Source organism: Sturnus vulgaris, chromosome 33, assembly GCF_052056855.1.
Source record: "Sturnus vulgaris isolate bStuVul1 chromosome 33, bStuVul1.hap1, whole genome shotgun sequence".
NCBI classification, from domain to species: Eukaryota; Metazoa; Chordata; class Aves; order Passeriformes; family Sturnidae; genus Sturnus; species Sturnus vulgaris.
This window is the reverse complement of record NC_142275.1, coordinates 104435-130754: the sequence shown is the minus strand read 5'-3', so window position 1 is coordinate 130754 and position 26320 is coordinate 104435. Positions and strand designations below refer to the sequence as shown.

At 64.2% G+C, this 26320-nt stretch overlaps 4 protein-coding genes across 11 annotated transcripts; 3 read left to right on the top strand and 1 right to left on the bottom strand.

Moving 5' to 3' along the window:
* Nucleotides 1-1311: 1311 nt before the first annotated feature.
* On the top strand, nt 1312-10712 carry NANOS3 (nanos C2HC-type zinc finger 3). Of its 2 annotated transcripts, none has more exons than XM_088154945.1 (2): nt 1312-1502; nt 7079-10712. In XM_088154945.1, the coding sequence occupies exon 2, from the start codon at nt 8198-8200 to the stop codon at nt 9059-9061; it is 864 nt and encodes a 287-aa protein (XP_088011071.1). In that variant the 5' UTR covers nt 1312-1502; nt 7079-8197; the 3' UTR covers nt 9062-10712. The 2 variants fall into 2 exon arrangements, with proteins under 2 accessions (XP_088011071.1, XP_088011070.1); XM_088154944.1 differs by lacking the exon at nt 1312-1502 and having other exon boundaries at nt 6881-9094; nt 9711-10712.
* On the bottom strand, nt 10695-13070 carry BRME1 (break repair meiotic recombinase recruitment factor 1). 2 transcript variants are annotated; one of them, XM_088154942.1, is made up of 8 exons: nt 13021-13070; nt 12718-12756; nt 12471-12606; nt 12320-12389; nt 11260-12237; nt 11063-11142; nt 10906-10980; nt 10695-10823 (listed from the first exon to the last, which is right to left on the bottom strand). In XM_088154942.1, the coding sequence occupies exons 2-8, from the start codon at nt 12743-12745 to the stop codon at nt 10718-10720; spliced, it is 1473 nt and encodes a 490-aa protein (XP_088011068.1). In that variant the 5' UTR covers nt 12746-12756; nt 13021-13070; the 3' UTR covers nt 10695-10717. The 2 variants fall into 2 exon arrangements, with proteins under 2 accessions (XP_088011068.1, XP_088011069.1); XM_088154943.1 differs by having other exon boundaries at nt 10906-10977; nt 12718-13043.
* On the top strand, nt 12844-21294 carry CC2D1A (coiled-coil and C2 domain containing 1A). 5 transcript variants are annotated; one of them, XM_088154934.1, is made up of 28 exons: nt 12844-13178; nt 13530-13599; nt 13796-13943; nt 14029-14129; nt 14215-14514; nt 14928-15239; nt 15328-15382; nt 15473-15562; nt 15646-15776; nt 16073-16145; nt 16229-16365; nt 16452-16539; nt 16620-16792; nt 16884-17006; nt 17377-17435; nt 17576-17692; nt 17897-17970; nt 18085-18143; nt 18252-18303; nt 18398-18497; nt 18974-19064; nt 19261-19395; nt 19470-19519; nt 19714-19777; nt 19877-20003; nt 20091-20167; nt 20659-20706; nt 20783-21294. In XM_088154934.1, exons 2-28 carry the CDS (start codon nt 13549-13551, stop codon nt 20801-20803), a joined length of 2856 nt encoding a protein of 951 aa, XP_088011060.1. In that variant the 5' UTR covers nt 12844-13178; nt 13530-13548; the 3' UTR covers nt 20804-21294. The 5 variants fall into 5 exon arrangements, with proteins under 5 accessions (XP_088011060.1, XP_088011059.1, XP_088011062.1 ...); XM_088154933.1 differs by having other exon boundaries at nt 13135-13315; XM_088154936.1 differs by having other exon boundaries at nt 13135-13599; nt 14215-14277; nt 14383-14514.
* A 319-nt stretch (nt 21295-21613) lies between these two features.
* DCAF15 (DDB1 and CUL4 associated factor 15) lies at nt 21614-26234 on the top strand. Of its 2 annotated transcripts, none has more exons than XM_088154941.1 (13): nt 21614-21757; nt 22436-22533; nt 22697-22829; nt 22916-23013; nt 23091-23227; nt 23376-23546; nt 23748-24170; nt 24254-24345; nt 24443-24571; nt 24826-24911; nt 24985-25089; nt 25535-25650; nt 25973-26234. In XM_088154941.1, exons 1-13 carry the CDS (start codon nt 21629-21631, stop codon nt 26026-26028), a joined length of 1773 nt encoding a protein of 590 aa, XP_088011067.1. In that variant the 5' UTR covers nt 21614-21628; the 3' UTR covers nt 26029-26234. The 2 variants fall into 2 exon arrangements, with proteins under 2 accessions (XP_088011067.1, XP_088011065.1); XM_088154939.1 differs by having other exon boundaries at nt 22907-23013.
* Nucleotides 26235-26320: the final 86 nt, after the last annotated feature.

The following is a 26320-nucleotide window of genomic DNA, read 5'->3' as shown; positions in this document are numbered from 1 at the left end:
AGGGGTTTGGGGGTCTTGGTGCTGTGGAAGATCCTGCGGGTCCCGGTGAGCTCGGGGAGAGTGGCAGGACACGCAGAACCAGAGAGTTTGGGGGGGGGGTCGCCACTGGGGGGGGGTCGCAGGGTTCAGGGGGAGTTGAGGACCCCCAGGGCGTGTCTCGGGGTGCGGGGGCCCGACCCCTGTTCCTGCTGAACTGAGCCAGTTTATCCAAAGCAACTGCAAATCAGCTCAGCGGGCACCGGGGGCGGCGCCCGGGGGAGGCCGAGGGGTTTTGAGGACTCCTGGGGGTCCGTGGCCCTCGTGGGGGCTCAGCGTGCAGTAGCACCCGGGGATTTGGGGGCCCCAGGGGGATTAAGGTGTTCAGGGGATCCTGGGGAGGGGCTCCAAGGGTTTTGGGGAGGACAGGGAGAGCCCCGAAGGTTTGGGGGGGCCCCGTTGTCCGGGCGAGGGGGGCGGGAGGCGGAACTTAGCCACTGTGAACACGGCGCGGCTGGACTCTGTTCACAGGTGGGCTAAGCCCTGCCCCCTGGCCCCCAAAACCCCCCCAGCACCCCAAAACCACCCCCCAGAGCACCTACACAGCCTGCCACCTCCACCCCGCACCCAAACTCCCCTAAAGTCCCCTTAAGCCCCCTCCAAAGTCTCCAGGACCCCCTAAACCCCCTCCCCCTGGCATGGCGGCGGGGGCTGGGGCCCGTTGGAAATCCCTGGCAATGTGATTTTGGGCAAAAACGGTAAAAAATCCCATCGCCAGGAACCCCGGCGGGCAGCAGCGGTGGAGGGGGTCGGACACCCCGGTGGAGGGGATCGGACACCCCGGTGACGGTCCCGGTGCTCCCACGGTGCCATCTCTGCGTCGTGGCCACAGCCAGGTGCCACCTGTGAGAAAGGGGCAAGGTCGGTGGGGGGTCACCCACGAGGGGTACAAGTGTTTTGGGGGGGGATCCGGGAGGGTCCCGGGACAGGGGAGTCTCTGCGGAGACGGGATGGGCACATGGTGGCACTGGGGGGACACAGGAGGGATGGTGGGACCGGGACTGGGCTGGGACATGGCAGGAGGACACGGGTCTGGCACACAGCACTGGGACACGGCTCTGATGGCTGTCCCCAGTCCCCAGACCGCCAGAGCCGTCACCAGTCTGGGGTAAGAAACGTGTCCCCGGCCGTGCCACGTCCCCAGTGTCCCCATGGTGTCCCCTCGGCGGGATGGACACCCCGGATATCCCTGAAGGGCCGGGACCCGTGTCCCCCGGTGCCACCAGTCCCACTCTGTCCCCGTCAGCCCGTGTTGGGACCCCCGTGGCCCCCAGGCCGTGGCCCCGGAGTCCCCAGCACTGGTGGCCACGGTGGCTCTGGGGTTGGTGTCCCTGGTGTCCCCGGGGCCGGGGCTCTGCAGGCGCCATGTGGGACCCACGAGGCCCCGCCCGGTCGTGACATCAGCGTCGTCACGACAACGGGGCGACTTCAAAGGGAATCGGGTGGAACCGGCCCAAAAAATGGGGGTAAACAGCGGCAGCGGCACCGACACGGGGCCGAGGGGCCCGAGGGGACTCGGGGAGGACTTGAAGGGTTCCCCGATCCCGGGTCCCCACTGAGGGGGTCGCGATATTTGCGTCGGTGACGGTCCCCCGGTGCCAACGGTGGCAGCACCGACACGAGGCCGGGAGGGGCCCGGGGAGGGCTCGGGGGTCCTGGGGAGTCCGGGGGTGCCCAGCCGCGGGGGGCCTTGGGAAGGGGTCACAATGGTTATGACAGCAGCAGCCCCTCGGTGCCACCAGTCCCGCTGGCACCGTGGGCACAGCCCGGTGCCCCCCAAGTGTGGGGCAGGGGGTGACCCCGAGTCTGGGGCTGGCCTGGATTTGGGCCCCCCCCCGGATTCTGGGGTGTATCCCCCGGTTTTTTGGGGGCCCCTCCGGTTCTGGGGGCCCCTCCCGGTGCCCCCCCGGCGCCAGGGCGGTGCCGGCCCGGCCGCCCCGACCGGCTCCCGCGGCCCCGGGCGGGGGCGGCCCCGGCGGGGGGGGCGGGGGGTGGCCGGTGCCAAAATTCCCACCTTCGTCCCCAAAACGGGAGAAGGAAAAGGCAGTGGCGCCGCCCGGCGCCTGCGGAATGCAGGAACAAGGGTGGGATTTGGGGCAGGGGGTTTTGGGGAGCCGAGGCTGGGGGTCCATGGGTTGGGGGGCTGATATCGGGAGGCGCTTTGGGGCTCCGATGTCGAGAGGGCCGAGCTGTTGGGGGGCTGAGGGGGTGGCCGGCTGGGTGTGTTGTGCGGCCGGGGGATTCTGAGTGTTGGTGGTCCCAAGGCCAGAGGGTTGAGGCCGGGGGTGCCGTGGGCTCTGGGGGTCCCAAGACTGGCATGCAGCGGGTCTGGGGGCTCCGATGCCGCGAGGATCAGCGGGGCTGGCGGTCCAACACCAGAGGCTGCTGCGGGTCTGGGGAGAGCCAACACCGAGTGGATTTGGGGGTTTCCAGGCCCGGGGGGGGTTCTGTGGGTTTCGGGGGTCCCAGGCCGGGAGGGGTCTGGGATTTGGGGATGTGATGCCAGGTGAGTCTTTGAGTTCCCAGACCGGAGGGGCTCTGTGGGTTTCGGGGCTCCCAGCCAGGAGGGGAGTGTCTGAGATTTGGGGCTCCCAGGCCGGAAGGCGGGGGGGCACATCTGTGGGTTTGGGGGTTCTCAGGCCGGAGGGTGGGGGGGGGGGGGGGGTGTCCGGGATTTGGGGTTCCCAGGCCGGGGCGGCTCCGGCGTCGCGCGGGCCAAGCGGGGGCGGGGGCGGGAAGGGGCCGCCCCGTCCGCGCCCGTCGGCGCCGGGGGGAAAGGATGAATCACCGCCCGGCGCCACCGCCCCCCCGGCCCCCCCCCGGCCCACGCCCCGCCAGCAGGCCCGGAGCCCCCAGACTCCCCCCGGGACCCCCCGGACACCTCTCGGACGCCCCGCACCCCCCTGCCCGCCCCTCGCCAGCCTCGGGCCGTCGATGGCCGTGGCGGTGCCGCCGCCGCCCCCGGGGGGGAACGCGGAGGATCCGGTGGGATCTGGCGGGACCCCGCGGCCCTTCCCGCCATCCCCGCGCCGGGCACGAGGCCACGGCCGCGGCCCCTCTCCCGCCGCCCCGGAACCTTCCAGGGGTCCCTCGGGGCCGTTACTCACCGGGAGCGGCGGCCGGGGGTCCCGGGGGGCTCCGGGGGGGGAAGACCGGGCCGGGGGAGGGGCTCCGGGGGCTCCCGGGGGCTCCCCAAGTCTCTGACTTTTACTCCAAGAAGGGAAACGCTTTTAAACGCTTCGCTCCGCCCAGGGAGCGACGAGGCCGCGGCGGCGGAGGGGAGGGGGGGGGGAGGAGGGACCGGGCCTGCCTCTGCCCGCCCCGGGACCGCCCCGGCACCGCCCCGAGCCCGCACCCCCCCCCGCACCGAACCCGCACCGGCCCCGAGCGCGCCGCGCCCCGGGCCCCGATCACCGCACGGCTCCGCATCGGCGCCTGGGTGAGAGCGGGTGGGCAAAGGAGCCACGTGCCCCAGAGCAGGGGGGGCTTCAGAGCCCCATAGCAGGGGGGGCCCACGTGCCCCATGGCAAGTGGGCTCAGTGCCCCACAGAAACGAATCCTGGTGCCCTATGGCACAAGGGCTCGGTGACCCATGGTATAGGAGCTGCGTGCCCCACAGAAAAGAGGGTGGGGTGCCCCATGGCACAGGGACTGTGTGCCCTAGAGAAAGGGGGTCCGGTGCCCCATGGCACAGGGACTGCGTGCCCCATGGCACAGGGACTGCGTGCCCCACAGAAAGGGGTTTTGGTGCCATGTGGCACAGGATCCTTGCACCCCACAGCAAGCAGCTCCTGTGCCCCTTGGCGGGGGGACTCGACACCCCACAGTGCTTGGGTGCCCCGTGGCCGTGGGGCGCCACAGGCGCTGGCGTGGCCAGGGGGGGCTGGGGGTCACCATGGCGATGCTGCACACACAGACATTAAACAGAGTTTTATATCGGAAGTAACGAAACCACAACGCGTCACCGCTGCTGCGGCGCCAGCCCTGCCCCACACCCCACGGCCCTGCCCCACGGCCCTGCCCCATGGCCCTGCCCCCACGGCCCACCCTAGCCCCCTGCCTGATAGACTGTCCCATAGCCCCCTGCCCCATGGTCAGTCCTGCCCCATAGACTGGCCCACAAACCCCCTACCCACCTGCCTCCCAGCAGTGGGACAGGACGGGCACCCCCGTACCCCACAGTGCCTCCCAGAGTCCCCCAGGCCTTTCCTGGTCCCGCCCCACATCTGGCAGTGGCTGCACATCTGGGACAGAGCAACGCTCCCACCCCCCCACCTTCGCCAGCTGCTAATTTTAAACACGGGACCCCCGCAGCCTCCCGCGGGCCCCCGGCCCCGCTCAGCGTCGGGCACGGAACATGGAACACGGAACGGGAGACGTGGCACAGGGGACACGGGATGCTGACCACAGCACAGGGCACTGCCAACACGCAGCACACGCGTGTGCCCACACGTGGCTGTGCACACCTGCACATGCACACACAGGCCAGGCACACCTGCACATACTTGCACACGCGTGTTCACACCCACACAGGCCCAGGGCAGGGCCGTGTCAGCTTCTTGTTGGCCTCACAGTGGGCACAGTGGCTGTGCTGAGGCCCTGCTGGGACCAAGGTGGCCATGCCAGGTCCCTGTTTGTCATGAGTAGCCATGGACGCCCTGCTGGTTCCCTGTGAGTCCCACTGTGGCCCTGCTGTCCCTAGTGGGTGCCTGTGTGGCCGTGGTGGCCCTGTGGGCTCCCTGTGGGCTCCCTGTGGCCCAGGGCTCAGCGATGCCCTTTCTAGGCAATGGCAGCAGCCGGGCCATCGCCCACGCGCCGCCGGCACATTCCTCCTGCCTGAGTCAGCCCGGCCGGGAGGAGCGGGAGCGGCAGCGGGGCCGGCACGGCCCGGGCACAGCACAACAGGGCACGGCATGGCACCGACACGAGTGTCAGTGGCGTAGAACTGCAGGGCACAGCACGGCAGTGACACGGGGTGTCACTGGCATGCAGCAGCAGGGCACGGCATGGCACTGACACAGCTCAACATGGCACCAACACGGATGTCACCAGCACAGAACAACAGGGCACAGCACCTCAGTGACACAGGTGTCCCTGGCATGGCATGGGCACAGGCCAGCATGGCTCGTGTGTGCCACTGACACAGCACAGACATGGCACCACACTCACGTGCTCAGAGAGCCCTGGCACTGGGGAAACTGGGAGCACTGTGCTTGGCGCACTGCAGACACTGGCAGCGCTGGACCTCGGGCACTGCTGTGACTGGGAGCACTGGGGGGGGGGTCACTGGGCCGGGATTTCCCTTTCCTCCCCCGACGCTCCCTCCTGGCTCCTTCCTTCCTCAGCCTGGGCCATGCCTGGATGCCCCAGATCCACTGGATCCCCTCAGATCTCGGGGACACCCCCAGCATCCCCAGCCAGCTCCAGCTTCTGTCCCCCCTCCAGGGACCCCGGTGGTGCCTTTTCTGGGGAGTGGGGCTGGGGGCTGTGGGTCGGTGGGGAGCAGAGCTGTGGGTCAGTGGGTCCCCATGGGTTCCTGTCGCGGGTCCTAGCGTTGCCATGCGACGCTGTTTTGGCGGGGCTGAGTCACGGCCGTGACTCACCGGCAGCCCCGGACCGGCACCACCGGGCGGGGCCACCGGAGGCGGCCCTGCGGGGGCTGGGGCTTGCCCAGGGGAGCGTCCCCGGGGGGGTGTCCCCGCGGGGGGAGGGCCCCAGGGGTATCCCCCGGTGGGAGGGTGCCCAGCCCCTCCCCGGGCACGAGGCAGAGGGGTGATGGGCACCCACGGGCCCACCAGCACCCATACCCCTCCCTGCACCCATGGGCCTCCCGTGCAGCCCTAGGTGCCCTCCTGCACCCCCAGATCCTCCTTCGCCCCGAAGCCTCCCCGAATCTTTGTGTCCCTCCAGATACTCCCGCTGCGGTCGAGGGGCCCGGGGAGGTCCCGATGCCGAGGGGGAAGAGGGGGAGGAGGCGCCGGGGGCCCCGGTGCCGCGGGTGAGGGGTACGGGGGTTGTGAGTCAGGGCCCAGCCACGCGCCCGTGAGTCACCCTGGGGTGGGATCGGCGGGTCCGGACAAAGGCGCTTTCACAGGAATGGGCCGCCCCGGCACCCCCGCAGACCCCCCCAAACCCTTAGGGCCCCTCCCGGGAGTTTAGGGGGGCATCAACCTCTCCCCGTGTTCCCACCCCTGTCCCGGCGTCAAGCCCCGACTTGTAGGGGCCGGTGAGTCACTGCAGCCGGGCAGGGCCGCGCCGGGAGCTGTGGCACCGCGGGGAACACCGGGACCACCGGGAGGGGCCGCCGGGACCACATGAATAGAGCACGGGGACCATCGGGACCCCTGGGACCCCCAGGACGGGACAATGGGACCAGCAGGGCAGTGGCGCCGGGGTGGCCCCGGCATGCAGCGGCGGAGCGCACGTGCCACCGTGTGCGGCCGCACGTGCGACCGAGTGGCTCTATAGGCCCCCGCCCTCCCCACCCCGCCTCCCGTGCCTCAGTTTCCCCTCTCGCACAGTGCCAGATTGTGCCGTGCCACGAAGCCCCTGCTCCCCAGCTACCTCCGGGGGCGGCTGCCGCGCTGGTTGGGGTCCGGTGGGGGGAACACGGGGTTCCCCCTCTCCAAACACGCCCCCCGTGAGAGCCCTGGCCGGGCTCGTAGGGGTTAACGGCGGCCGCGGCCGCTTTAAAGCGGCGGGGCGGGGCTGAATGGAGCGGGGGGGTGCGGGGGGGGGGAACTGGTGGCCAATCAGCGCCCAGGAGGAGGCGCGTGCGGCCAATGGGCGGGGCCGCAGGGCTGTGCTGAGCCCCCCCCCCCCCCCCCCGGTCAGAGCCGGAGGACTCGGGGACACCTGGGGACACCTGGGGACACCCCACACACACCGCAGGGGAGGTCTCACGGTTCCCCCAACTCCGGGGCGTCCCGGGATAAGAGCTGCTTTGGCGTCAAATCCGGGGGAATTGGGGTTCAGCCAGTAAATGACGGCCACCCATGACCCCCCCACTTTATTCACTTTTCCCCATTTCTCACTCCACAAGGTTCTTTTCCTGCTCCACTGGGGCTGCTGGGATTTGGAATGGCGTAAATTATCCTTGGATTCGGTGCCTCGTTCGGAGGGATCCTGGCAGGATTCCAGAGGGATCCCTGGGGAGAGGGAATGCCAGGAGCTGGGTCAGATCCCGGCAGGAGATGGAGAACCGGTCTGGATCCCTGGTCCCGCTGGGTGATGAGGGATGAGGCGGGATCCCCATAGGAGGGAGAACAGGGACAGATCCTGGATCTGGAGAACAGGGGATGAGAACAGAGCCCAGATTCCACGGAGGAATGGAGGACACGTCCAGGTCCTGCAGGCAGGTAGGGGATGAGGCTGGATCCCGGATCCTGGTGAAGGGAGGACGGCGTTGAATCCCCTCTCCCACCGAGGGATGGGGGACAGTGTCAGATCACACATCTTGCCAGTGACTCCCAGTGCTGTAGAGGCTGTTGGTGAGTTTGGGGCCGACCCAAAAACCGCCGACCTTCAAGTGTGTCCTGTGGCCCCCTGGAGCATCTCGAGGATCCTGGTGATCTTCACTAGGCAAGAATTTCCCAAACCCACGGATTTCTCTCGGCGGGAGCAGCCAGGGAGGCCCTGCGCGGTACCAGAGCCCCCCAGGGGCGGAGCTTCTGAAGTACCCAAAATCGCTGGTCTTCACCTAAAATGCTGGATAAGTGTTCTCTCATGGTATTCTGGAATTGCTGGGATGCCCCGGGGCGAGGAGCTTTTTAGGCACGGTGATTTACCCAAACTGCAGTGATTAAGTCCCGTCCTCAAATGGCCATTCTGGCGCCTTTTTGTCGGGAGGGGACGGCTGTGATACCCCGTCACGGAACTTCTTTAACTACGGCAACTCCTTCCACTACGACGGCAGTGACCACGTGCGGCGGCTGCAGGTCACTGGAAACACCGGGACCGACTGCGTGGAGCTACATCCAAAGGCCCAAAGGCAGGCAGCGCGACCTTCAGCAGCACCAGGATCAGAAGGCTAAGAGCACCGACAGAGATCACTGTGGTGTCCAGGCCCACAGCCCCAGGAACACTGGCCGGACCAGCCCCACGCCACACCAGGAGCACCAGGAATACCAGAAGCATTCGGAGCGGGGAGCCACATCCAGCCATGAGCTGTGCTGGCAGCACCGGAGGCACGAGTGGTGGCACCCAGCCCCACGCCACACCAGAAGGGCCACAAGGCTGCGCTCCTCAGCCTCACGCTGGAGACACAAGAACCCAGTTGTATCCCAGCCCACACTGTGCTGGGAGCACTGGGATCCCCATCCCGCTGCCACTCATGGAACCTACAGGCAAGTTTGACATGTGGCGGGACTACTTGGGGCTGGCGGCCATGGTGGCCACGCTCCTCCATGACACCACGGGCCATGGGGACCCATCTCCGTGTGCTGGACCAGCTTCTTGTGCTGTGCCAGCTCCGAGTGCCGGACCAGCTCCATGTGCTGGACCAGCTCCGAGTGCCGGGCCAGCTCCGAGTGCCGGACCAGCTCCATGTGCCGGACCAGCTCCGAGTGCCGGGCCAGCTCCGAGTGCCGGACCAGCTCCATGTGACAGACCAGCTCCATGTGCCAGACAAGCTCCAAGTGCCGGGCCAGCTCCGAGTGCTAGACCACCTCCACGTGCTGGGCCAGCTCCGAGTGCTGGGCCAGCTCCACGTGCCAGACCAGCTCCGAGTGCTAGACCAGCTCCACGTGCTGGGCCAGCTCCACGTGCCAGACAGGGCCCATGCTCCTTCTGCCAGCACAACGGGGAGGCCCAGAGCATGTACGAGAGCCACAGCCTGCGGGACGCCCAGGGCCGCCTGCAGTGCCCCGTGCTGCGCAGCTACGTCTGTCCCCAGTGCGGGGCCACGCAGGACCAGGCCCACACACGCCGCTTCTGCCCCCGCACGCACCGCAGCTACACTTCTGTCTACTCCCACCCGGTGCACGCCAGGAGCGCTGGGAGCAGGCAGAAGAACACCAAGATATAGCCGAGGGATGGAGGATCCTGTGTGACTGTGCAGGTACTGGTTGGGTGTGGTGTGCTGGCAATGCCACGGCGGATGTGGCGCATCTGAGCCTGGGTTTGTCCAGGGCTGGGATTCCGGTGAGGAATCTCGTGATGGAATTGGCACTGATGAAGGGAAGGGGGTGCACCGGGAGTAGCTGAGGGATGGAGGATGCCACATCTCCACGCAGGTGGAGGGTTTGTGGTGTCCCAGTGATGCCACAGTGATTGTGCTGCATCTAAACCTGGGTTTAGCCAGATTTCCCATGAGGAATCTCGTCGGGGAATCAGAGCTACCAAAGGGAGGGCACCAGGAAACGGGTGGCAGGTAACACTGGGAAGTAGCCAAAGGCTGGAAGACTCCGTGTTCCCCCTCAGTACTTAGAGTTTTTGGATCCAAGCCTGCATTTAGCCAGGAACAGGATTCTCATGAGGGAATCTCACCGAAGAGCCAGAGCTAAAGGACGGAGGAGGCACTGGGAAACAGATAACATAAGGAAGGAGACATACTTGGAGTCTGGATTTATCCAGGATGGGATTCCTGCAAGGAATCCCATCAGGGCTTTGGCACTAATCACGGGGTGTGTGCTGGTGCTTCCCAGTGCTCCCATCTCTCTCGGCTTCTCTTCCAGACATTTCCTCAGAAGATGAGACCACGGCTCAGCGCTTCCCACTGGGACCAGTCTCCCCAGTCTGTGCAACTTTGTGCCGACTTCTGACACCGTGGGACCCTGGAAGAGTCGCTCTGGCCAGATTTGGGCGCTGCCAGTGGGGCCAGGTCTATGTTTTGTGTTACGTTTGAGTTTGGAGTTCTGAGTTTTGGTTAATCCCAAGGCTGGGAAGGGGCTGGTGCTCCAGGTGCCGGAGCTGTTACTGGATGTTCTGGGTTGGATTGTTGAGTTTTGGTTAATCCCAGGCCAGAAAAGGGCCAGTGCTCCAGGTGCTGGACATGTTACTGGATGTTCTGAGTTGAGTTTTGGTTAATCCCAGGCCAGAAAAGGGCCGGTGCTCCAGGTGCTGGAGCTGTTATTGGGTGTTCTGGGTTGGATTGTTGAGTTTTGGTTAATCCCAGGCTGGGAAGGGGCCGGTGCTCCTGCTGCTGGAGCTGTTACTGGGTTGTTGAGTTTTGGTTAATCCCAGGCCAGAAAAGGGCCAGTGCTCCTGCTGCTGGAGCTGTTACTGGGTTGTTGAGTTTTGGTTAATCCCAGGCCAGAAAAGGGCCAGTGCTCCTGCTGCTGGAGCTGTTACTGGGTTGTTGAGTTTTGGTTAATCCCAGGCCAGAAAAGGGCCGGTGCTCCAGGTGCTGGAGCTGTTACTGGGTGTTCTGGGTTGGATTGTTGAGTTTTGGTTAATCCCAGGCCAGAAAAGGGCCAGTGCTCCAGGTGCTGGACCTGTTACTGGGTGTTCTGAGTTTTGATTAATCCCAGGCCAGAGAGGGACTGGGAGGGGGTTGGTGCTCCAAGTGTTGGAGCCTTTATCCCAGCAGTGGAGCTGTTACTTAGTGTTTTGGGTGGGTTTGGTGGGATTTGTTCACCCATGATGCCAGGAAGAGCCTGGTAGTCAGCACTGGAACTGTTCTCCAGATGAAGGGTGGTTTATTCCCATTGTTCCCATCAATAAAAGGTTATTCCTGATGTCCCTACCCTTCCTTCCAGTGGCTTCCACTGGGCACTGGTCTCCGGCCTCGCCGTGGCTTTGGCCTCCGGAGCAGCTCCAGTCCTCGGCGGGCTCCCATGGCCAGGCGGCTGTCGGGGGGGAGCACGGGCATCACCCAAGGGGTGCTGGACCCCTGATCCCAGGGGAAATCCATGTGGATTTAGGACTTACTTGAGGTCTGAGAGCTCCCGGATCAGCCCGTGGATGATATCGCTCGCATCCGCCGGCTCCGTGACTCTGGCACTGCTGCGAGAAGGAGAATCAGAATGCCACTCCCCAAGTCAGGAGTTTTAGTCAAAATCAGGATTTTATTCCTGGATCCACCCACCTTTCCCATGGCTGTGCTGGGCTGGTCCCTGTGGATCCTACAGTGTCCCATGGCTGCTGCCCAGCGGCACCAGGGAATGGCTGCAGGGAAAGAAAGGAGCTGGAGCAGCTGCCCAACGGGATGGGGAGGGTCCCAGTTTGGGTGGGGAGGGGTCCCTGGGTCTCAGTTTGGGTGGGGAGGGGTCATCCCAGTTGTACCTTCTCCGTTGGGAGCTCTGGGTTGATCCTTTCCCCGTGGTCCTGGGGCTCGGTGCTGGTGGCTGCTGGATCTAGTCTTGGTGTTGCCATACTGGAATTCCCACTCTGGGAATTCCTGCTCTCTGTATCTCCTGCACCGCTCTGGGGATCTCTGGGATGATCTGGGACCCCCGTGCTCATGCTCAGGGCAATCCCAGTGCCACATCCCTCCTGCAGGGCACCTTCTTCCCCCTCTCCTGCTGCATTCTGCACCTCTGAACTCTCTGCAGGGGCCGTGTCCTCAGGGCTGGATCCGTGTGCTCCAGAACCCCCTTGTGTTGGTGATTCCAGCTGGTTCTCTCCTCCCCCATTCCAAATTCCCTGTTTCAGTGGCTCTGCCTGCTCCTCTCCTTCCCCACCTGCCCCTGGAATTCCTGGTTTCACTGACTCTGGATGCTCCTCTCCTGTCCCATCTGAAATTCCCTGTGCTGGTGTTTCCAGCTGCTCCTCTGCTGCCCCAACCACCTCTGAAATTCCTGGGTTTGATGATTCCAGCTGATCCTCTCCTGTTCCATCCAAAATTCTCAGTTTCACTGACTCCAACTGCTCTTCTCTTGCCTCATCTGCCTCTGGAATTCTCAGCTGGGGTGACTCCAGCTGCTCCTCTCCTGCTCCATCCCCCTCCAAGATTCCCAGTTGAGATGATTCAAGATTATTCTGTCCCATTCCATCCAAAATTACATGTTTCACTAACTCCGGGGGCTCCTCTCCTGCCCCATCCACCTCCAAAATTGCCGGGTTTGGTGATTCTGGACAATTCTCTCCTGCCCCATCCAAAATTCCTGGTTTTGGTGACTCCAACTCATCCTTTCCTGTCCCATCTGCTTCCAAAATTCCCAGCTGGGGCAATTCCAGATGATTCTCTTCCATCCCTTTGGAAATGCCCTGTTTCGGTGAGCTCAGTGCTGTGCCACCTCTAATTTCCTTGTCTCTCCCTTCCTGAAAAAACATGTTAAAAACCATAGTTTGGGGAGTTTTTCCCTCTGCTGTGTGTGAACACCATACTGGAGATTTTCCATACCTGTGAAGATCTGGCTCCATCCTCTCCCACAAGGATTCTCTCTGGATCCACCGTGCTGCTGCTGTTGTTGCTGTTGGACCCAGCAAATTCCATGGAATTGGGTCTGGGTTGATCCAGCCCAGGCCACTCCCCTCCAGCTCCCTCCCATTACCTCTCTTGGAGCTCCATCCCAGCAGGATCTCCATTAGGATCACTGCTCTGGGAAGGAATGGGCATGGCTGAGCCAGCAGCTCCCAGTGCTTGCTGAAGGACTCGCTTGGCTTTGGGAGCGTGGAATTTCCTGTCACCTGTTGTAGAGGGAAAAGAGAAGTCTCAGTTTGGATGTGGGGAGATCCCAGTTGGTTGAAGAAGGGTCATTGTGGACCCCAAACTGGGACATTTGGGCATTTCCCTGTTACCTGGGGGATGGGTCCTGCGTTTCCCCATCCTGGTGCTACCTGGGAGGGACAAGGAGCAGCCCCAAATTACCCCAGCTCCCCATTACTCCCACCCCTCTCGTACCACCCTATTTCTCCTCAGGCCCCAGCAGCCATTTCCCCCCTAAGCCTTCTACCCCGTCTGCCCAAACAATATCGCCCAGCTCCCCCAAAAGTGCAACAGCAACTCCCCAAGCCGTCCGGGCCTGAGGTGAAAATCGTGCATTTCCGCCGATTTCGACCGCATTTTCCACCTCGGGGCATTCTCCCCACCGTTCCCCTCACGTTTTTCCCGCCTTTTCCCTGCCTGCGGGGCACGCCGGGAGTTGTAGTTCTCCCGCGCCGCGAAGTGAGACGCAACCGCAGAGGTTTTTGCGACGGCGGCTTTTGCGACGGCGGTGCTGTAAAGCGCGGGGTGTTGACAGCAGCCGGCGGAGCAGGAAGTGAGTGAGGATAAACCGGGATTACCGGGATCGCCAGCATCAACCGCGGTCGCCGGGATCGCCGGGATCGCCGGGATCGGGGAGTGAGGGGCGGCGGAGCGCCAGCGGAGAGTTGGGGCGTGACGGTGCCTTTTGGGGTACTCTGGGAGCGGGGAAAAAGGGCGATTTGACCCTGTGGGGTGCGACCGGGCATGGGGCGGTGGGGCCTTGTGAGGAGCGGAGGGACACCGAGATCGTCTGGGGGGCTCTGAGGCGAGTTGGAGCATTAAAGGGGACTCGGAGGGGCTCGCGGGAGGCCGGGAGGGTCCGGGACTCAGCTCAGGGCCGGGGTCCTACCGTGTTCCCCCCCAGCTCGGCGGGACACAGAGCCATGAGCCGAGCGAGGAGGGTCCCGGGCCGGGGGGCCGCCATGGCCAGGCAGGTGCGTGTGACCCCCGGGACCCCTGCTCTGAATGCCGGGGGGGGGGGCGGTCCCATCCTCCCCTCCTTGGGCTCCTGGAGATCCCCCCTCTGCCCCACCATTTTCGGGGATCCCTTGCTCTGGATCTGGGGGTGATCCCCTGCTCCGGATTCCGGGATCCCCTCTCTCCCCCCTCAGCACTGTCTCCCCTTCTCAGATGGGGCTGCTAGCGGATCCTGGCGTGGGGGAGAGCCCGGGGAATGCCGGTGGTGACGGGGACGCGGCGCTGGAGGCTGAGCTGCTGCTGCTGCTGGGGGGCCGGGAGGCTCCGAAGGAGGGGGATCCACCCCCGCCACCCCAGCAAGGTAAATCCCCCTCCCCTCCCTGGACCCCCTGAACGGGGATCAACTCCCCCCTACATGGGTTTGTGACCCCCCTGTTCTCCCGCAGCTCTGGCAGCAGTCGAGGCCCTGGCCCAGCTCTGCCTCCGAGACCCTCCGGAGGAGGAGGAGGAAGGGGAGGAAGATCTGGAAAACGAGGAGGAGCTGCTGGTGAGAGGGGGCCAGGGGAGGTCCTGAGCCTGGAAAAGGGGATCCCTGCTCCAAGCAGGGGCTGATCCCCAGGATACCTGAACAGGCAGAGCTGCAGGAGGTGCTGGAGGAGGCGTCCGGGAGCGCAGCCGCTGTGGAGACCCCACAGGTATGGCCTGGGCCATCTCAGCCCCGGGAGATCCCAGTCCCGAGTGATCCCAGGGTCGATCCTGGCGGGGCTCCCGGTGATCCGGTGTTCCCGGTGTTCCCGCAGGAGCCCGCAGGTGCGGGGGCGTTGCTGGCGGAGCTGTCGGAGAGGGCGGAGCTGTACCGGGCGGCCCTCGGGAACGCTGAGAGGGAGAACGGGAACGGGGCCCGGCTCCGGCGCCTCCAGCGTGGCCTCAAGGTGAGCCCGAACCCCTGGAATTGGGGCTTTGGCCTGACCCTTACCCTCTGCCCTTAAAACTCTTGGAATAACCTTGGGTTCATGCTGCTTTTCCCAGTATTGAGCAGCTTTTCACAATTCTGAGCCCTGTTTGATTCAGTTTTGCCTGAGTCTGGGCAATTTTATCCTGTTTTTTCCAGTTCTGAGCCCAGTTTTATCTCACTTTTCCCAGTTTCATTCCAATTAAATTCCATTTCATTCCATTCACTTATTTCGTTCTTTTCCATCTGTTCTCTTTCATTCAATTCTGAGCCCTCTCTTATCTCATTTTCTGATTGCAGATCCCTGTTCTACCCCATTCTTCCCAACTCTGCTCCATTTTCACCCCATTCCTCCAGATTTTCACTGTTTCCTCTCTTCCCCTTTACCCGCAGACCCTGGAGCAGATGCTGGAGTCCGTCCGGAGTGGGAAGCCGATTGATGAGGCCGAGATTCCTCCTCCAGTGGCTCTGGGGAAGCGGGGCGGAGCACCTGGGCCACCACCTCCTGTGAGCCCTGAGCCTCCAGTGCAGCCCCCTGCCCCTCCACAGGCCCCCCCAGCCCCGGATCCCTGCCCTGATCCCTGCCCGGATCCCGGGTCGGTGCCAGCGCTCCGAGTTCAGCTCCAGGAGCTGCAGAAGGAAGCACTGGCAGCCAAACGCCGTGGAGACACGACTGTGGCCCTTGAGCACTTCAGAGCAGCCAAGGTACACCCAGGATTCCCAGAATCCCCCCAAATCCCTCTGTTTCTGGGCGCTGCCATGCCAGAATTCCCGTTTTCCTGTGGTTTTCCAGAGGCTGGAGGCGCAGCTGGAGGTGCTGGGGCAAGGTCGTGTTCCTCCAGCCCCCGGTGAGAGCCCGATCCCAACAGAAAGAGTTTGAACCCCCCTTTGGAGGGTCCTGCAGGTCCTGGTGGGATCTGACTGCTCCCTTCCTGCAGATCCACAGCCAGAGGAGCCAAAGGCTCCACTCCCGAGGGAATCACCAACGAGGGATCCACCAGACACCAGCTCAGCCCCTCCCGCCCCAGGTCAGCTCTGGTCACTCCCTAGGGAGGGGGAATGGGGAGGAAAAGGGGGACTTGTTGGGATTTTCCTGTTTTTCCTGCCCCAGAGGCACCCCGGGCACCACGGGACGTGCGGGAGGCGCTGGAGCAGCGCATGGAGCGGTACCGGGCGGCCGCGGCCCAGGCCAAGGACAGCGGGGACGCAAGGAAGGCACGGATGCACGAGAGGATCGTCAAGGTGGGAGAGCCACATCCCAGAACGGTGGCCTCCATCCCAGAACAGCGAACCCAATCCCAAAACAGTGACTTCAATCCCAAAACAGCGATCCCAATCCCAGAGCTGTGATCCCAATCCCAGAGCTGTGATCCCAGTCCCAGAACAGTGATCCCAGTCCTGCCCTGAGGGGAGCCCAGTCCTGGTGTGGGTGCTTCTGGTCCCAGAACAGTCATCCTCGTGCCACCATGATGATCCCAGTCTGGCCCCAGTATTCCCGTCCCCCTTTGGTTCCCCCTGACGCTCCTGTGCCCCCCCAGCAATACCAGGCTGCCATCCGTGCTCACAGCGCCGGCAAAGCCGTGGATCTCTCAGAGCTGCCGGTTCCCCCAGGTACGTTCCAGCTTCCTAACCTGTGGAGGGGACAATGGCGCTGGGAAGCTCCCATTCCCACTGGGATTCCCCCCTTTTTCCAGGCTTCCCCCCTATTCAGGGCACGGAGATCCCATCTGAGCCGAGCATTGCTGGGATGCTGGAGGCAGCCTTGAAGCTGACGGGTCCAGAGCAGGAGGAAGAAGAGGAGGAGGAAGAGGAAGACACCACGGTTGCCAAGGTGGGATTTGGGGGTCCAGAGAGTTTATGTTCCCGAGTGGAACATTCCCAGTGATTCTTCCCAACACCATCATCCCATGGCTCCAGGTGCAGCCCAGTGCTCCCTCTGCTCCCCCTCCCAAACAGCCGCCGCCCGCCCGGAATTCCCAACCGGCTCCCAGACCCGCTGGAAAAGGTACAGGAGGGGCTGAGGGCAGGGAGGGCGGGGTGAGGGCAGCAGGCTGAGCCCCGTGTGGGGTTGTGTTCCCCTCCCAGCCCAGCAGCAGCTGGAGTTCCTGGAGCTGCGGCGGAGGCAGCTGGCGCAGGCCGCGCTCCGCGCCAAGCGCCGCAATGACCTGGAGGGGGCCAAGCTGCTGCTGCGCCGGGCCAAAGGCATCGAGGGGCTCATCGGGGCCGCCCGTGGGGGGCTCCCCGTGGACATTGCCCAGGTGAGGGGCCCGCCCTTGTGTCCGGCCCAGGATCCCAGTCCCACCGAAGATCTCACTCCTGGAATCCCACCGGATCCCAAATCTGTCACAGGTTCCAGAGGTGCCCCTGGATGGGGCCGAGTTCGAGCTGGGGCCAGGTCGGGGGGTGTCCATGCCCCCTGAGGCCGCCAAGACCTTCCTGCAGCTGGCGGGGGCCCTGCGGAGGCAGCACCAGGTGAGGGTGAAACCCCAAAAAATTGGGGGGACCACCAGAAACAGGGGGACAACCACAATAAACGGGAGTATCCCCAAGAATTGAGGGGACTGGGGAAGTACCAAAGAGGGAGGCTCCAGGATATTAGATGGATGTGGAAAACTTGCATCTCTTCCTCCTTTTCCTCTTCTTGTCCCTCTTCCCTGTCTCCTTTTTCCTCTTTTTCTTCCTTTTTCTCCTTATTCCTCTTGCTTTTTCATTTTCTCCTTTTCATTCTTTTCTTTTTCCTTTCTTTCCTTTCCTTTTTTCTCCTTTATCTTCCTTTTTTCTGCCTTCTCCCTCATTCTCCCTCCTTCTCCTCGTCTTCCTCCCGTTCCTGTTGCTCCCCCAGATGTGTCTCACCTATTCCCGACAATTCGCTCAGCTGGGGAACATCTCGGAGACCACCAGGTGAGGGCTGGGCTGTGGGGAGGGAGGATCTTCCTCCTCCTTTGAGGAAGAGGAGGCTGATCCCGGGCGTTGGAAATCCCAGAGCCAGTGGGGGGGGGGGTGGGGTGGGGGGAGTCAGCTGTCCAGGTGTGTCCCCCCAGGTGTGAGGCGCTGGCCGAGGAATGCCGGCGGCACATGGAGACCCTTCGGAGGGAGCACAACCGGGGAGCGCCGCCCCCAAAGCCCCGCTACGAGCAGAGAACCTTCAGTGTTGTCAAGTGAGGGGGAGGGGGGCTCACCTGGCGGGTGGGGAACACCTGGGAGGGGAAGGGGGAGGCACCTGGAGAGGGAAAAGTGTGGGGCATATCCGGGGTGAGGGGCAGATCTGGGGGGAGCAAAGGTGGGGAGTACACCTGGGGGGCACATTTGGAGTGGAGGGGTTTAATCTTGGGGTGGTCTGACAGGTTCCCCCTCCCCATTAGGATGTTCCCAGAGCTGAGCAGCAGCGACCTGGAGCTGGGAATAGACAGAGGGATCAGCCTCCCAGTGCCTGCAGGTGAGAGACTGGGGGAACTGGGAATGGGGAGTCAGGAACGAGGAGCTGGAAGCCGGGAACACGGCCTGGGGCAGGTGCACACCCAATGCCCTGTGTCCCCCCGTGTCCCCCCAGGTGTGGCCGCTGGTGACCTGGACACCTTCGTGCGCTTCGAGTTCCCCCACCCCAGTGCGGTGAGTGGAGGCCCTGTGACCCCCCCCACCGTGTCCCCTGCACGGTGTCCCCAGTGCCTGCTCAGGTCCCCTGGGACCCCCCTATATTGTCCCTGACTCCCCCCGCAGGAGGAGGCACAGCGGGACAAGACCAATGTCGTCAAAAACACGGATTGTCCTGGTAAATCCTGGGAATCTTCGGGGTGTAGGTGGCGGCACTGGGATGGGATGGGATGTCCCCAGGGGATGTCACCGACTCGCCTCCTCCCCTCCAGAATTCCGGGCGCGGTTCCGGCTGCGGCTGCTCCGGGGACACCGGGGGCTGAGGAGGCTCCTGAGCTCCCGCGGGATCAAGTTCGAGGTGACCCAGAAAGGGTACGGGGCGTAATTTGGGGAGAGGGAGGAGGGAATAACAAGGGAAACCTCACGGAAAACACCGTAGGAAATACGGGAAGTGTAGGAAATAACTAGGGGAATGACATGGAAAATGTAGAAGATGCAGAGAATAGGAAAAGTGGCATAGGAAACGTGGAAAGTACAGGAAACGGGGAAAACGGCACAGGAATTGTGAAAAATACAATTGGAAATATACAACATATGGAAAGTAACACAGAAAATACATAAAATAGCACAGGAAAGAGAAAATAAAAAGAGCATAGAAAGCAGGGAACATGAGCTGGAAAATCCACATTTATCGGGGTATAGAGGTGCCAGACGGGCTGGAAAGTGACTCTGGAGTGCAGCAATTCCCGATTTCTTTGGGATGTTCATGGGGCAGGGATTCATTACCCCCCTGCTGTTGGGATCGCGGCTGGATCCGGGCGATCCTGACCCCTCGGCCTGATCCGCAGGGGGCTGTTCCGGCCGGAGCGGGCTCTGGGCTCGGCGCAGCTGCGGCTCGAGGGGCTGGAAGGCGCCTGCGAACTCCGGGAGCAGCTGGAGGTGAGGGGGGGGGGGTCCCCTTCCCGCTTCCCTGTCATTCCCGGTGCTCCTAGATATGCCTCTTCCTCGATCCCTGCATTTCCCGCTGGTCCGAGCATTCCCATGGCATCTCATTCCTGCTCCCAGCCCTTCCCCAGGACATTCCCAACCCCATCATTCCCTCTCCCGACCCTTCCTGCCGTTCCGGTGTCCGCAGCTGCTGGACGGGCGCCGCCGGACGGGCGGGCGGCTCGAGGTGTGGGTGCGGATCCGGGAGCCCCTGGGCGCGCAGCGGCAGCTGGAGCCGCGCTCCGAGCGCTGGCTGGTGCTGGAACCGAGAGCCGAGGCCCCGGTGAGTGCGGGGACCCCGCGGGATGGCCCGGGAGGGGAATCAGCACGGTATAACCCAGAGCTCCTCCTGCTCAGGTCGCCGTTCCCAAACCGGCCGTGGTCGCCACGAAGGATGGGAACAACAGGTGAGGACAGGGAATGAGGAATACCGGGGTTCCAGGGGCGAGAATTGCGGTGGGAATGTGGCTGGGAATTGGGGGTGGGAAGCTCTGGGACCCCCATTCCCCTCCTCCAATGTCCTGGAGCCGCTCTGGGTTTTTCAGGCGTCTTCCCCTTCTTTTTGCCATGTCCACCCCCCATCCCCGATCCCTTTTCCCAGATCCCTCCCGACCTTGCCGAGCCTCAACCTGCTGCTGTTTGACCGGGAGCGCCTAGAGCGGAAGGTGAGGGGCCGGGGGCAGCGCTTTGTGGGGGCAGGGAAGCCCCGGGAGCACCCGGGGATGCCCCTGACCCCCCATTTGTCGCCTCACCCCATCCCCCAGATGGTGCCGTTTGGCCGCGCCGGGCGCCCAGTGCCCCCCGAGCTGCGGCAGCAGCACCAGGATCTGCTCCGGCGCATCCAGGGGCTGAGGACACGGCTGCAGGGCGGGGACCCCCACTTCCGCAGGGGTGAGAGGGAGCTTGGGCTGCCTTGAGCCCCAAAATCCTCCTTTATCTTGGTTTTTGCTGGTGTATCCCGGTTTTTGACTCTTGCAGAGTACGCGGAGCACCTGGAGCGGCACCTGCGGCTCTACACGGAAGCCGCGCGGCGCCTCGGCACCCAGGGGGAGCGGGTGAGACCCAGACCCGGGAACCCTGAGCTGTGGGGACACCCCCAGACCCTCCTCAACACTCCCAAATCCTGGTGTCCCGCCCAGGAAATCCTGGGCTAACCCCAAATCTTGGGACCTCCCAGTTCCTGGTGCCCTCTAAATTCCTGCTGCACCTCCCCAAGTCCTGTTGTCCCTCAAACCTGTTGTCCCCCAAATTCCTGGTGCCACTCCAAACCCTCCTTCCCCCCGCCAAATCCTGGTTCCCCCCAAACCTTGGAGACTCCCAACTCTGGTGACAGCCCCCAATTCTTGGTGCCCTCTCGATTTGTGTTCCTGCCCCCCAGTTCCTGTTTCCCCACACCCTGGTGACCTCCAAATTCCTGATATGACCCCCAAGCTCCTGGTGGCCCCCCAACCCTGATGCCCCCCTAATTCCTGCATTTCCCCCTCCAACTCTGGTGCCTCACCTGTACGTGCTGTTTGGGGGTCCCACTGATTTCCACCCCCCACAGGAGGCAGCCAAGGAGGCTCTGTACAAGCGGAACCTGGTAGAGAGCGAGGTGAGGACCCTGGGGGGGTGGAATTTGGGGGTCCCCCGGCCCTCCCTGCCTCCCTCACTGCCCTCTTCTCTTCCAGCTCCAAAAGCTCCGTGGATGAGTCCCCCCCTGCCTTGTCCCGGCTCTCCCGGGGCTAGGACCACATGGGGTTCTGGGGAGGCTCAGATGATGCCTCCCCCTGCTTTGGGGGGCCTCTGGGAACCCCCTCCCCCATGCCCACTGTGACAATCACAGGGATCAGAGCTGCTACATCCCCCCCGCCCACCCCCCATGGGTGACATTGACCCCCCTCAATAACAGGGTGACACTGCCCCCCCAATGAAAAGGTGATTCCAATCCCCCCAAGGACAGGGTGACACTGTCCCCCCCAAGGACAGGGTGACACTGCTCCAACAATTACAGGGTGATTCCAATCCCCCCAATCATCACATGGTGACACTGACTCCTCCCCACCTGGGTCCGCGTGTCCCCTCAAGCACTTTTTCCCCTCCCCCCGCGTCCCCCCCACCAAAGCGGATCCCCCCCAAGTGCCTGTAGGCGAGGGGCTGTTCCGGACGCTCTCACAAATTATAAAGTTTTTAAGAAGGAAAACGCGGATTTTGGTGACTCCCGGTGCGCCCCGTGCTCGACGCGGCCCCGAGTTGTCAATCACGACAACAGCCCCGCCCATTCTCGGGCCCGCCCCCGGCGCTGCCTCGTCTCCATGGCAACCCCGCCATAACGGACGGGCGCGGGCAGCAGCCAATCACATTGCGGCTGCCGGGTTGCCATTGGTCCCATCGCCGCGTGGAGGCGGGACCCGCTGGTGATTGACGGGTGATCCAGCCAGTGAGATGAGCGGGCTGTGCGTCAGCGGCCACTGGGAGCGCGGTGTGGGCGGGGCGGCGGCGGCGTGCGGCGCGCCGGAAGCGGCCGGTCTGGGAAAATGGCGCCGAGCTCGAAAGCGGAGCGGGGCGGCCCCGGGGGGAAACGGGGGGCGGCGGGGGGAGCTGGGACCGGGGCAGCACCCCGAGGCCGCCGCGAGCACCTCGTGAGGCAGCTCGACCGCGCCCGGGTGAGCGAGGGAGGCTGAGGGGAAGGTGGGGAGCTGAGGAAGGGGGTTCTGAGGGGGAGCTGAAGTGGGACGTGAGGGGGGGTCTCTGTGAGGGGACCCTGAGGGAGGGATAGGGGGTGCTGAGGGGACACTGATCTGGGACATGGCGGGGCGCCCTGCGGGATGAAGGGCCGACTCTGAGGAAGCCCTGAGGGGTTTGCCAACATGGTAGACAGTTTTTGAGGGTGCCCTGAGCTGGGGGCGTCCTGTGTGGGAGGCTAAGGGGTTGGAGGTGCGGGGGAAGCCCAGATCTGGGCGTGTTCTCTGAGGGATTGGAGGTCACGGGCTGAGGGGCTGCGGGGGACGATGTGGGACCCTCCGCGTACACCCTCATCTCAGGGGGCAGCTGTCCCCGGCTGTGGGGGGTGTTGGGGTGTTCAGGGGCCCTTGACCCGCCAGTGCCCCCAGCTCAGCCCTGCCATGGCTTTTGGGGGGTGTTGGGAAATTCTGGGGGGTGTTGGGGACTCGTGGGTCCCTGACCCCCCTGTGCCGCCCCAGCTCGGCGGGCAGCTCCTCCCGGCTATGAGGGTCTGCGGGGAGGGTTGGGGGGGTCCCTGACTCTCCCGTGCCCGCCTAGCTCAGCTCTCCCCCCACCTGGGGGGAGTGTTGGGGGGTCCCTGACCCCGCCGTTCCCCCCAGCTCAGTGGGCAGCTCTCCTCCCGGCTGTTCCGGAAGCTTCCACCGCGTGTCTGCGTCACCCTCAAGAGCATCGTGGATGAGGAGTTTCTGTGGGCAGGGTGAGGGGGGGACCCCAACTCTGCGTGGGGACCCCCGTTGTGTGTGTTCCACTCATTCCCGTGTCCCCACCTACCACGTCCATTGTCCCCCCCATTCTGTGTGTCCCCTCATCATCTCCCTGGCCTCATCTTCGTGCCCCCATGTCTCCTCGTGTCCCCCCAGCCACATCTTCCTGGGCTTCTCCAAGTGTGGCCGCTACGTCCTGTCCTACACCCGCAGCTACGGGGACGACGACTTCTCCTATTTGTACCACCTGTACTGGTGGGAGTTCAACGTGCACAGCAAGATGCGCCTGGTAGGGGACACGCCGGGACACCCAGGGACCCCCAGGGACACCGCTGGGGACTCCCTGCCCACTCACGGCCCCCCCAGGTGCGCCAGGTGCGGCTGTTCCAGGACGAGCAGATCTACAGTGACCTTTACCTGACCCTGTGCGAGTGGCCGGGGGACAGCGACAAGGTCATCGTCTTCGGCTTCAAGTGGGTGGCACCCCGGGACCCCTTTGGTTTCCATGCTGGACCCCCGGTGACCCCACTGTCCCCCCCGGTGCCCCCAGCACGCGCTCGGCCCCAGGGCTGCAGGTGAACATGATGCTGATGAGCGACGAGAACCACCGCGACATCTACGTGAGCACCGTGGCCGTGCCCCCGCCTCGGCACTGCCCCGCCTGCCGCCGGGCCACCGTGCCCCCCGGTGAGACCCCCGAGAGCCCCTATGAGCCCCGGGCTGGCAATTCCCGCGCTGAGAACAACTCAGGGGTTTTTTTTTGGCGGGGGATGTTCGGGGGTTCCCCAATCCGGGGTGTCCCCTCTGACACCCCCCCCACCCGCCATGCCCCCAGGTGAGGCTCCCCCTACCTGCCTGCGCCACGGTTTCCTGCTGCACACCAAGTTCCAGGTGGTGTATCCGTTCCCCACCTTCCAGCCGGCGTTCCAGCTGCGCAAGGACCACGTCGTGCTGCTCAACACCAGCTTCTCCCTTGTGGCCTGCGCCATCGCCGTGCACCCCGCGGGTACCCCCAGGACCCCCCCCCCGACCCCCCCACAAAATCCCGGAGCCCCCACGACTGCCCATAACCACAAGGAGTTCCCAGAGCCCTCAAAGCTCCTTGAGGACCCCAACCTCCCCTGGGACCCCTGGCTCTCCTGTGGGACCCCCCCCCTATATCTCCCAGCACACCCCAGGCCCCCCTGACCCCTGCACCCCCCCACAGGCGACAGCAGCTCCCAGCAGATCCTCTACGAACGCCGGAACATTCCAGGTCCCAGCCGGAGGGGGGAAAACGCCCCCCCACAACTCCCCGAGGAGCTGGAGGGGTCTGTGGGGGCCCCCTCGGCCGCGCAGCCCTCCCCAGGACCCCCCCAAACCCCAGACATCCCCCCTGCACCCCCTTCCCCAGCTGTGGCCAAGGCCAAGGAGTTTGTGGCTGACCTGTTCCGGAGGGCTCAGGGCGCTGGGGGAGGGCCTGGGGGGGACGATCCCCCGCCCTCCCCCCGCGGGCCGCCCCCCGAGACTCCCCCCACAGTGCCCGGCAGCCCCCCAGGGGAGCCACATCCCCCTGGCACCTCCCCTGAGCCCGGCTACGTCAACTACACCAAACTGCGCTATGTGCTGGAGCCTGGGGAGCCCCCCGAGGGTGAGTGGGGTGCCCCCCACGGGGTACTGGACTCCCCCCCGTTATTGGGGTGCCCCCATGACCCCTGTCTCCGCCCACCCCAGACCTGGAGGATGACAAGATCTCGCTGCCCTTTGTGGTGACTGACCTGAGCGGTCGCAGCCTGAGGCCACTACGGGACCGAGCTACGGCCCAGGTGGGGGCTCAGGGGACCCCCAGGTCCCCCTAGAAGCCTGTGGGGGGTGGGCGGGCAGAGCCCTGGTGACCCCACGGCCCTCCCCCCCCCCCCCCAGGGGCAGTACCTGACGGTGGAGCAGCTCACGCTGGACTTTGAGTACGTCATTAACGAGGTGATTCGCAATGACGCCGCCTGGTCTCGCCAGTTCTGCTCCTTCAGTGACTACGACATCGTCATCCTCGAGGTGCCGGGATCCCCTGAGCCCACCCGGACCCCCTAGAACCCCAGGGTGCCCCAAATTCCTAGTGCCTGCCCCCCCCCCCCACCAGCTTCTCTGTGTCCTGTGTTATCCTCATGCATCCCAAAGGTGCAGGACCCCCTGATACTCCTGGGATGCTCCAAAAACCCACCCAGGACTTGCCCAGACCCCAGTGGGACCCCCCTGAACGGGGGGGGGAATCCCCCTCACCCTTTCCCGCACCCCCTCTGTGCCCTTAGGTGTGCCCTGAGACCAACCAGGTGGTGATAAACATTGGGCTGCTGCTGCTGGCCTTCCCTTCCCCTGACGAGGAGGGGCAGCTCCGGTGAGAGGGGTGAGGGGGTCCCAAAATTCCCTCAGAACCCCCCCCCCCCGGTGCTGACCCCCCCCCTTCCCAGTCCCAGGACTTACCACACGAGCCTCAAGGTCGCCTGGGACCTCAACAGTGGCACCTTCACCACCGTGGGTGTTGGGGACCTCACAGAGGTCAAGGGGCAAACCAGGTGAGGGGGAAGGGATTTTGGGGTGTCTTGAGCAGCTGGGAGGGGCCTTAGGGGAGCTGGGGTGATTTGGGCGGGCTGTGGGTGAGTTTGGTGTCTTAGGGAGAATTTGGGGGTTCTAGGGGGGTGATTTAGGGGCCTGGGGGTGATTTGTGGTGCTCAGGTGGGTTGGGGGGGGGCTGGTTGCATTCTGGGGGTGCTGAGTGAGGGCTCCCTGGAACAGTTTGTGATACTGGAGGGGCTCAGGGACCCTCCCCAAACCTGCTCTGTCCCACCCCGAGCCTCCTCCAAACCTCCCCAAGCCCCCCCGCCCGCCCCTTTAGCAGCGGCTGCACTTGGGGTGCCCCAAACACTGCGAGGACTCCAGGGTCCCTTTGGGGGGGCCTGGGGGTTGCAATGGGGGGGGCACGGGGGGTCCCCCCAGCCCCTCCCCAACCCGCCGTGGCAGTGGCAGCGTGTGGAGCTCGTACCGCAAGGGCTGCGTGGACACCGTGATGCGCTGGCTCGTCCCCGAGGGGCCCGGCCGCGGCGTGCACAGGATGACCAACGAGGCCCTGCACAAGGGTGGGGGTCTGGGGGCTCACGGGGGGTTTGGGGGGGTCCCCGGAGGGGCTGGGGAGCATCCTGGGGTGGCCAGAGGAGGGTGCTGGGGGTGTCCAAGGTGGGGGGGGGGGTCTGGGTGTTGCTGGGGCAGTCACAGGGGAACCCAAGGGTGTCTAGTGGAGGTGGAGGGTGGGGGGGGTGTGGAATCTGAGAGCTCCCAGGGGGGCTGGGGGAGTTTGGGGACATTCTGGGAGGGGTCCTGGAAGGTTGGAGGATGGTCCTGGATGTGCTGGGGGGTTCGTGCCTGGTTTTGAGGGTCTGCCCCCCCCCCCCCCCCCCCCAGGCTGTTCCCTGAAGGTTCTGGCCGACAACGAACGCTACACCTGGATAGTGCTGTGACACCTGGATCTTTCTCCATACGGACACAGACCCAACCCCCTGCGTTTGGGGCCATTTGTTTTCTTCTTTTTTTTGATTTTTTTTTTTTTTTTTTTTTTTTTTTTTTTTTTTTTTCTTTTTTTGCCATTCAGTGTTTTTTCAGGGGTGGGGAAGGGTCCCCCCAGACCTCCAGTTCCCGTCCCCAAAATAAAATTCCCATTTCCACATTTTTGGCACTTTGATTCACTGGGATCTGGGGCTCATTCTGGGGTTTTGAGGGCAGGTTTTGGGCAGGGATTTTGGATGAATCCCC

Coding starts and splice junctions, on each gene's coding strand:
- NANOS3 (XM_088154945.1), top strand. CDS start 8,198: ATGAGCTGTGCTGGCAGCACCGGAGGCACGAGTGGTGGCACCCAGCCC.
- BRME1 (XM_088154942.1), bottom strand. CDS start 12,745: ATGGGGAAACGCAGGACCCATCCCCCAG. Junction 12,607..12,717: donor ACGCAGGACCCATCCCCCAG/GTAACAGGGAAA, acceptor CCTCTACAACAG/GTGACAGGAAATTCCACGCT. Junction 11,143..11,259: donor CAGAGCTCCCAACGGAGAAG/GTACAACTGGGA, acceptor CTTTCCCTGCAG/CCATTCCCTGGTGCCGCTGG.
- CC2D1A (XM_088154934.1), top strand. CDS start 13,549: ATGAGCCGAGCGAGGAGGGTCCCGGGCCGGGGGGCCGCCATGGCCAGG. Junction 16,793..16,883: donor TCCCCGTGGACATTGCCCAG/GTGAGGGGCCCG, acceptor AATCTGTCACAG/GTTCCAGAGGTGCCCCTGGA. Junction 20,168..20,658: donor TCGGCACCCAGGGGGAGCGG/GTGAGACCCAGA, acceptor CACCCCCCACAG/GAGGCAGCCAAGGAGGCTCT.
- DCAF15 (XM_088154939.1), top strand. CDS start 21,629: ATGGCGCCGAGCTCGAAAGCGGAGCGGGGCGGCCCCGGGGGGAAACGG. Junction 23,228..23,375: donor CCGGGCCACCGTGCCCCCCG/GTGAGACCCCCG, acceptor CCATGCCCCCAG/GTGAGGCTCCCCCTACCTGC. Junction 24,346..24,442: donor GGGACCGAGCTACGGCCCAG/GTGGGGGCTCAG, acceptor CCCCCCCCCCAG/GGGCAGTACCTGACGGTGGA.